Here is a 10,408-nt window from a genome sequence, read left to right on the forward strand (position 1 = left end):
AATTGCGCTCAAAAACAGTTTTTCGACTATATTTCCTTTCCGACTTACTTTACGGTGAAAATAGTTATGTAATAAATCTAACTGGAGATCATTTCCTATAATTTATGTAGTAACCTTTTTTCTGTGAAATGAATAGTTTCGGCGTACGTGCGCCGTAAAGTCTACTCCAACACGCGTATTGGCCAACAAACTCATTTCCACACCACCATGAGGTAGAGTTCCTGACGCGTTTTTTTTAGTGATACCCCCAGTAGGCCTAATCCACATGTGATGCACTGTTGACTAAATTTAGTGCATTCTGCTTCGCTTCGCTATCCCTGATGGGCCAGATTTTGCGAGTTATTCGTCTTCAGAATTGAGCAAAACCTCACGGACAGGAAGTTCTTCTAAGTTATCCGCGATAGGGTTCTCTTCATCAATTTCATCACCTTCTTCCTCGATTTCATCGATTTGTTGAAGAACTGTCTCCGTATCTTCCTCTGCATTACTGTTTTGCAGATCAACATTATCGCAGGTACCTACCATTGCAATTCGAGCAGATAACGAAGCACTTTAGTCCAGCCTTTCTGCATCCACAGGCTCCCCGATATCCGTTTTTACATTTGCAAGAAATTAGTTTTAGCAAGTTTGCTGGAGCTGAAGAACTCGCAAAACCTGGTCCATTAGGGATAGCGAACCGAAGGAGAATGCACTAAATTTAGTCAACAGTGGATTAGGCCTACTGGGAATATCACTAAAAAAACGCGCCAGGAACTCTACCTCATGGTGGTGAGGAAATGAGTTTGTTGGCGTGTTGGAGTAGAATTTGCGGCGATCGTACGCGGAAACCATTCATTTAAGAGAAAAAAAGATTAATATATAAATTATAGGAAATGTTCTCTGGTTTAATTTATTACATAACTATTTTTACCGTAAAGTGAGTCGGAAAGGAAATATCGTTGAAAAACTGGTTTGGAGCGCCATTTTTGCAATATGGCGGCTACTTCCGGAAAAAAAAAGAGGTGGCAAAGTAAAAATTCGGAAAGAGCACGTCAAAATTTATAAATAAATCAATTTTCAAAGCTCCCCTAAAATTTCACAGGCAACCCCCTTTTTGAGCGCCAACTGATTGGACTAATAGAAGAGTTTGAAAAGTAGTGTTTCCAATGCATTTGCTCACCTTGTGGATTATCAATTTGGAACTGAACCATCGCATTTTTATCGTGATATCCAAAGGTTTTCTCGAATTTACAGTTCCAAAATTTTTTAAAATCACGTTTCTCTCAGATATAGTTTGTGTAAGCAATATTGGTGGCAGATTTAACCTGAGACGGGACATTTTTAAAATGAATATAGTCACTTTGTTGTTTTGATTTTCAATAACAGCTCCAGGCTTTATCCTGATTCTTTTGTAGGTATTGTAGGTATTTTTAAGGGAACATAAAAGCGAGATTTGTTTTATCATATGTCCAATAAATTTTATTAGGTTTATTATAACTGTGAAAAATCTGTCTTTTTAAAATTAAATAAGGGATTATTTAACAGTGAAAAAGAGTCAGCAGTTAGAGCACGTTTATATACAGGGTTATCCAAAAGTCCCGATACGGCAGAAAAATTTTCGAAGAAAGTATTTTGGAAAAAAATGTTTCAGACAAAAGTGTAATGATTTTTCTCACGCTATCTGATGGTGACCTTGGATTTAACCTTGACGTTGAGCTTCAAGGTCATTTAAAGGTCAAGTTAAGTTTTTTTAATGGAAACCCCTATTTTTTATTGCAGATTTGGAAAGAGCAGGCAATTTTACGTCCAAATATGGTTTTGACCATGACTGACAATGACCATCAAGATCAAATGTGGGTCGACTTCCAAAAGTCCCGGTACGGCAGACAAACTCAAACTCCTATTCCACATATTTCAACATAGGAAAAATCTGGAGATCATTGTGTAGTCATAGCACACTTTTATTACATGTGGTTAGGCGCTATCTTGCTGAAACACTGAATTTGAAAATTCCTAGCTAGAATAGTATACAAATTTTCTGTCTCATTAATTCTAGTCTTACTAATACCGTTTTGAATGTATACTAAAGATTATTATTGAATTAAGATTACTGGACGTTCAGTTTTCTATGCCACTTAAAATCAATACTAGTATTTTATTTTACAAAGCACATTCTGAAAATGCTAAAAAACAATAATTCTTACTCACCAGACGCTAGCAAAAAGGGACCTATTTATTATATGAATAAATAACAATTTTAGCATTTTTGAGATTTAAAATTTAGAAATTATTTAATCTACTGCTTTCTACAAAAGTAAAAGAAAAATAAGGTTCGCTACCAAATACTGCAGAAAGTTTTAAGGATTAGAATGTTTTATTTTAATCACTTTTCATTTTTTTATTTTCAGGTATCTTGGTATACAACTAATTTCAAATAAGAAACAAGTAAATGCACATTTAGATTTCGATAAAATTTTATTACTTTAATAATTACATAAGAATTAGATACAAAATCGAAAGTATTAACTGTCTGTATACTAAATGCCACTGTACAAGTTCAAGTGTAAATTATATTGCCACAAATGAAATATAACTTGCCTTAATTATATTTAAAACCGTTATTTTTTGGAGGCAAGTATCTTACACAATATACTTAAAAATGTATAATGGCTTTTACATGAGCAATTGTCAATATCAAGCTAATGGTCTCTTAATTCTTATTAATAATAATTAGCACGATTAATTTAAATATCTAGACTTTATATGTTCACTTCACTCTAGCCTAGTTTAACTAACGTATTAAATAAGACTGAGCTCTTAACGGGCGGTTTTTTGGAAACACAGAGAAAATTTGCATCAAATGTAAACATGGCAAACATGAATTGCACTAAAACAACTAAAATTTCCCCGTGGTTACAGAAAACCTAATTATTAACAAAGGAACTAGAATCGAATCAGTACGATGGCGTGAGCACCATTTTAAATCACAAAGACAAAAACTTCATCAAGGCATCATAGATTAATCGCGGATTAATTGTTCCATCGGCAGTGTATCGAACGCCTCGCAGAGAACCATCGTCATGACTTACAACGCCATATTCTCCAACAATAAATCCGTCTGCAGTGCGTTCTTCCACTCTGTATTTCCGGTAATTTCTACCTTCCACGACGTAGCCGACTTTTTGATTGTCGTCTTTTTTGCTAGAGTTATTTCTCTGCTCGATTTTATCTGGTGGTAAACTGGGCTGTACGCCATGCGCTCTGCCATTGGTAACTACACTTACAGATTCATCCACCTCATAATTTTGCTCTGGTTGTCCGTAGACTTTTGGCATTTGGCGGGGAGTTACTGGGGGAGGAGAATAAGGCTTCTCCTGCATTTCCCAATTTCGCTCAGTGGTAGCTGGTTCTCTGTAACTTTCTTCATTTTTTTCCCAATTCTTAGCAGTGCTACTGAAGGGTGTGCTAGTTATCATTTCATTTTGTCCTGATGCAGATAGAGTAAGCAATTTAGTGTCGTTTAATTTTCTTTTCTCGTCGCTGTTTAGGTCATAGTTGTTAACGAAGATGCTTTGGGCACCATTGTAGTTTCTTTCGTGTCTTTCATGCTGTTGGGGATTCTGTTCCATTTCCGTTTCAAGGCGAGGATGCTGTATCACGGTGCTATAAGAGACCGATCTACTACGTCCGGAATCTTGTGGACTATCATGGAAGATTAGCGTTGAATGAATAGGTTTTTGGTTTCCATCTGGGTTTGAAAAACTTGAACCAGCGTTGAAGGCTGGTCCGGGTAACTGACGTACCCTGGCCGGATAACCTTGACTGAAATCTAAGTGACTATCTCTCGTAATCGGCTCGCTTTCTTCTACACTTAATTCACTTTTACTTGCTTTCGCGACTATGCTAGGGTGGTCTTCTGACGCAACGAAATTTTGATCAAACTGTTCAGTCGTTGGTGGTTCCGTAAGGGTTTCACTTAAAGTACTTGTATATTTTATTATTTCTCGATTAGGTTTACTTAAGTCTTTGTTTACTGTTCTACCGACTGAGGACGAAACGCGAACTGCTACTACTACAACGTCTTTTACGCTACTACTAGTGTCACTATCACTAACTACTGTTGTGTCGTAGAACTCCGTGCTGGTTTGAGCAAATGGCGACGTTTCTCTAGGTGTACGGACGTAACTGATGGAGGTATCTCGGATCCTATCGTCTTCTAAATCTAGGAGGGATGTCGATGTAGTAGTGGTTTCGCTGTAAGCTCTCCGAAGGGATGACTCGATGAGGATCGACAGAAAGTCGGCTCCCGCGAGTATGTCATGGTCGGCACCGCGCTCCCACCTTCCCAAGGGCAGGCCTACGGTTGCCATCTTCGGTCCACACATTATCTGCAAAAATAAAAATTTATTAAATACATACTCTTATGCGTGGTTTCTTATGTGTTATTTTATAAACATCTTATGGATATGAATTAACGGCCCCATAATCTTTAAATAGTGTTTTCCGCAAAGACAAATAATTTCAAACATTTAATAACTGAATAATCTAAAGCTTATCAAATAATAGGAATGTTATGTCATGCCACCTGAGTATTTTCAAAGACGCCGCAGTAAAACGAATAAACAGGTGCAAAAAACGATCAAACCATCAAGGTTTTAGGTACTGAAATCTACGAAAATACTAACTTTTTTATATATAATTCCACATGTAAATATTCTTATAACATTTACTTCCTTAGTCCTACATATAAAATTGTTTACATTTATTTATAAGTACGTGAAAATAATTCTTAAAATGTGGGGTTAGAATAACAGCAAAGGCATGTTTTACAAACGCTTTTTTTAGTTATTATTTTATTTGGGTAAATTTAAATGGTAACAATGAATAAACAAAACATCAAGGATTTTAGTTTTGTGCTTACTTTTGTTCCACACGTTTTACTTTTTAAGATTTCAGTACCTAAAAATGCCAGAAATTTCACCATTTCTCGGCCAGGGATATGGCCACCTTAACAAACTTTCAATATGTGTACGTACAGGATGTGTTTTTTAAGTACCCGTAATTTGGGTCATTTGGGTCTTTATAAACTAGAGATCGAATGAATGCTAGTGGTTTCCGAGATGCAGATTGACAAAACTTGGGCTAGTGGCATAACTACTTAAAGGCAAATATTCCATGAACTGGCATACAAATATGTCCGCTAGCGGCGGAGATACTAGAAATACTGTCATTGAAAATCCCATAGTTTTTTGATAATAATAAATCCTACGAATCTCGGAAAAGTTATAGAAAATTTTCAAGGTGGTTCTAAGTCCCCTTATACAGGGTGTCCCGAAATTAATGCAACTAAATTTGGTCATAAATTCTTAAGACAAAATTAGGGAACCCGCATTTTTTATTTTTGGCAAATGGCCCCCTCTTTCGGAGTTACAGCCCCCTGAAATCCGCCTCTAAGAATAATCTTTTTTTTATATCTCAGAACCCTGTTGTACGAGAATCACTAAATTTTATACACATGGGTTTTATGACATGTGGAATCTGATGGTGCTACGTTTTTGGCGGGGAACCCTTTAGGACAATTTTTCGTGAGCCCCCTTGTCTTTGGAGCCAAAAAAATTTGGTCGCATATTTAAATTTCTTAAAAATTATTAGTCCGCCAGAAAACCATTAAATTTAGAAACTTTTTTGTCCCATGATACTTTTTTCGTAAATCGCAATGTTTTTGAGAAAAATGTCAAGATGCATTGCAAACATTGCGTTTTACGAAAAAAATATGAAGGGATAAACAAGTTTCTAAATTCAATGGTTTTCTAGCTAACTAATAATTTTCAAGAAATTCAATTTTGCGACCAAATTTTTTTGGTTACAAAGACAAGGGAGCCCACGAAAAAGTGTGTTAAGGGGGTTCCTCGCTAAAAGGCCTAGCACTATCAGATTCCCCATCTCATAAAATGACTGTGTTCCTTTAGTGATTCTCGTACAACAGGGTTCTGAGATATGAAAAACATTATTTTTAGGGGCAGATTTCAGGGAGCTGTGTTTGGCAAAAAGAAAAAATACGGGTCTTCTAAATTTGTCTTAAGAATCTATGACTAAATTATGTTGCATTAATTTCGGGACACCCTGTATTTTCAGAATATATGGTATATCAAAAAATACGGCACTTTTTATATAAACTTCTTTTTAAAGTGCATACTATGAGACATATACTCCTTTAGAAAGGACATGGTAAATATAACATTTTTTGACATCTATACTATTAGAGAAAAAAACGAAAATAATATTGCTTAATTGAAGAAATCGAGCCATTCTCGAGAAATTCAAGTTTAGATCCAGCGTAATTTTAACGTAGTAACAAATTTCTCAACAATAATTGCGTTTTTATAAAAAATGCACACATTTCGAATAATTTCCATAAAATAGTACTTGAATAGTGTTTCTAAAAAAATAATAAATTTGAACGAGAATGTTTAGATAAAATTTTAACTGCGTTTATTTCCTTTATCAAAAACAAATTGTGTGAATCGTGAATTTTATGAAAATCTGAATGAAAAATATTTTTCTTCCAGTTATCTGGAGATGAATATTTTTTAAATATAACAAAAAGTGTTAAAAATAAAAAGTTGGGGATGAAACAGCGCCAGAGATCCTACAAAATACCCCTTACGTAAAACATGGAATTTAAATAATATGTAATGTGTAATTTAATTTGAGAAGTATAAGTTAAAATGTTTAAGATATCGCGATACATGATCTACCATCTCCCTTTAAAGGGGCGTACCTCCATTATTATCAATTTTAGTGAAAAGTTTATACAAAAAAAAAGAGAAAAATATCGGGAAGTAATCTAGGAGCATCTTGTATAAGAATATACAGGCTGTTACAAATTCGCTTCTCACTACAGGGATCTCGGAAACGATAAGAGCTGGCAAAGTTGCGTAATCAGGGGACCAACATTATGCCTCTAAAAAATCAAGGCTAACATGATTAGTTTTCGAAATATTTGAAAAACAAAACCGAAAATTTGGAAATCCGTATTTGTTTCATTTAAGCCTTTGCCCCCATTTAAGCTAGTTTGTATCTCTTAACGTTTTCGAGATCCCTGTAGTGAGAAGCAAATTTGTAACAGCTTCTATGATCTTTTAAATTTTTTACCCTATATAAGAGACAATAACCTTTTCTTATCTTTTTCCAATGGCAAGCCACTTACTCTCAGTAGGAACGTGATTCAGAGTACTAAATTTTCCAAAAATCTTGCTCTGATTGTGAAACATTTATCTTGAAGTATTTTTTGCCAACTTAAGGTAAAAATTAATTGAATTGATAGGTACTATAGGTATAATTTTTCTATTTAATTCCAAAAAGCAACAATTTTAGGGTGCTATTGTTTTTTATTTTACAATAAACTTACAAGGTTGCATAATTAGAAAATATTCTACTTTATTTGAAGATATTCAAATTACAATAAAATTCCACCAAAATTTTGATTACGTTGAAGTTTTAAAAATCGTTGATATAGGATATTTTTGTACCTACTATAAGAAAAAATTAAATTTTATAATTATTTTCTTTATTTTTGACGAGTACAATTATTAAAAAATTAATATATATTTTTTAAATAAGCATTTTATGAGTTTCGATTTTTGGTAATAATAATGTATTTATATAAAACTATAAAAATTTAATAATAGCTCATGTTTCGAATGAAATACTCTGATATTGTTATTTGAGTGCAAATTGGTTAAGTGCTAGTGACGATTGAAGGAGACAAGGAGCAGTAATGTATAAAACTACTAATAAAGTTTATAAACATAAAGGTCGGTTATTTCCTGAACAAATCTCGTATATATTTTAAATTATCACATATTTCCAATAATTTCGGAAAATTGAAATCTTGTATAAATAATTATAAATTTGTATTAATAAACTCAACTAATGAATATATTTTATAGAAGTTCTAAAAGTACACCTTATGCAACATGTGGGATTTGAATAATAATACTAAGTGGATTGGTATCCAGATGCCATAAGTGGAAGTTTTAAATATGAATAAAAAATAATAAGATATTTAGAAAATCTTAAAGTATTAAACTCTTTCTTGAAAATATCAGGAGACAATTTAGAGCCTCCCTGTATAAACCAAAAATTTAAATTATTATAATACGACTTTCGTTAAAGGTTATTAGCCATATTGTATATTGTATTTTCTTATAATTAGTGTAAAGGCATGGTCATATCAATAACATCACGCTATACAATAGTTATAAATTGGATCTAGGAAACTTTATAACCACAAAAAAACTGTTTCACTGTCACATGTACAGAAAAATTTAATAGAGGTTATAATAGTCACTATAATTATTTCTTTTCAAGGTACGTCCAAGGTACAGCCTCAAAATTATGACATGATGTTAATAACACCTTGTATGGACGAAACGTAAGTGTCAGCTCTAGAATAAATCCGTCCCTATGGTAGTTTTCTAAATCTGCATTTGCAGAATTTTCTCGTTCTCTAATCTACGACTACGATACTGTAGTACCACGGTTCCCACTCAAGGCGACCGCTGTTGCAAAATGCACACGGTTTTTTTCCCATACAAGGACAACATCTTCTATCTTGCAAGTGACATGTTCGATACACCCTTTTTCTATTTTCATGAACAAAGACTCTTGACAATCTAATTGTTAAATGTTATAAAATTAAATAACCTTATCAAGCGCAAATATGTGGTTTATTTATTATATAACATCAGTATTAGCCTTGATCTCTCCTCCCGACAAATAAACGAATTACCTGAAATGTAATTCGTTAATTAGTTTATTGTATAATAGTGTCTACTTCGGAAAGAAATTAAAAAAAATCATTGAACAGCTTCAATGCGAAAAAACAGAAATTATGTTTGCACATTTTGCTGCTTTATTGAGAGAAATTTTGGAGAAATCTGTTTTAAATAATTTAAATAAATTGTTAATAAATATTCAGAGTTCATATTACCTGCATTTTTTGTACTTGTCTAATATATTTTTTCATCAAATAATTAATCAAATCTTGTGGAAAAAATTAATATGTATCTTGTGCAAACTAGATTGTTTCATATTTAATTATATAATTATTATTTTCATTATCATTCAGTGAAAGTATTAGTATTTTTACCAATAAATATATTATTTTAAACTTATCTATATAATACATTTGCCACTACCTTATACAATTTTTTGTAGAATAATAATTTGTATTAAAGAATAATCTTTAATTTTTTCCTACATACACTGAAAGAGAGGGGCTTATTAAACTGTTCTCTAGAATAATGTGTATAACGCATATTAAAACTTTTATAACAAATATACAAGTTTTATTTAAAAAAAAAACACTCAAATCCATATTTATTATTTAACCAGTTTAACTGGAAAGAACTTAATGAAATAACGGTTATAATGAATTACTTATACAGGGTCGGAAAGTCCCCATGGTTCATCGGCCGTTACGTGAGAGCGATAAAGAAAGTCATAGAAATCTGTGCGATAGAGAAAGGTGGCTATAATGAAGGCGTCTAATAGTCACCGCCCATTTCGCCCTTCCACAAATAAGATCCACTCCTTATTTGTGGAAGGGCAAAATGGGCGGTGACTATTAGACGCCTTCATTATAGCCATCTTTCTCTATGGCACGGATTTTTATGACTTACTTTATCGCTCTCACGTAACGGCCGATGAACCATGCGGACTTTTCGACCCTGTATATTATTATGTGTTATAGGTATATATTTCAAGAGTCATTTTTTTAGTAAGATTATGAAAAAAAATCGAATGAGAATCATGTTCCTAGCGGGAGCAAAGATACAACCAGCATAAAACATACCTACAATATAATATATTAGAAAATATAATAACATAATATACAGGGTGTAACTAAATAAGTATAAAACATTTAAAGGGGTGATTCCTCATCGTAAAAAAGATAGGATCTTTCATATAAAGAAACTTCATTGGAGCATCCCTTGTTAAGATACAGCCCCTTAAAGGGGGTACATAAAATTTGTTTAACAATTTTTTTCACAAGCACTAAACAAGTTACAATATTGAAATTAACCTGACATTTTCTACTACCAAAAAGACACTTAGCCAGTAATTTATTTGGTTTACCCCATGGTTGTAAGGGGTGGAAAACGCAACCCCTAAAATTTATTTCCAACGTAACTTTTTGTCTTATTATTTTTTTACCATTTAAAAAATTATTTCCGATAGCCTGTTTCATTCTAAAAAAAAATGTCTCTTGAATTTTTTGCCCAAATTAAACCAGTTCGCAGTAAAAAATTATTTTACGAACAACTACAGAGATACATCGTCATAAATGCGGACTGGATTTACTGTTATTTTGTAGTTACTACCTGCATTAAATGATTAAAGGGGAATAATCAAAACTAATTTA

General features: G+C 33.0%; 1 protein-coding gene across 1 annotated transcript in view; it reads right to left on the reverse strand.

Annotated features, from left to right (window-relative positions):
- Positions 1 to 2,498: 2,498 nt before the first annotated feature.
- The window catches only part of LOC108907887, a 133,128-nt gene continuing 125,218 nt past the window's right edge, over positions 2,499 to 10,408 (reverse strand). The window contains exon 2 of the mRNA XM_018711721.2: positions 2,499 to 4,367. Within this exon, the coding sequence (XP_018567237.1) occupies positions 2,964 to 4,367 (1,404 nt within the window). The 3' untranslated portion in view covers positions 2,499 to 2,963. The remainder of the gene's footprint in view (positions 4,368 to 10,408) is intronic.

This window comes from Anoplophora glabripennis, unplaced genomic scaffold (genome assembly GCF_000390285.2).
Source record: "Anoplophora glabripennis isolate ALB-LARVAE unplaced genomic scaffold, Agla_2.0 scaffold122, whole genome shotgun sequence".
NCBI lineage: Eukaryota > Metazoa > Arthropoda > Insecta > Coleoptera > Cerambycidae > Anoplophora > Anoplophora glabripennis.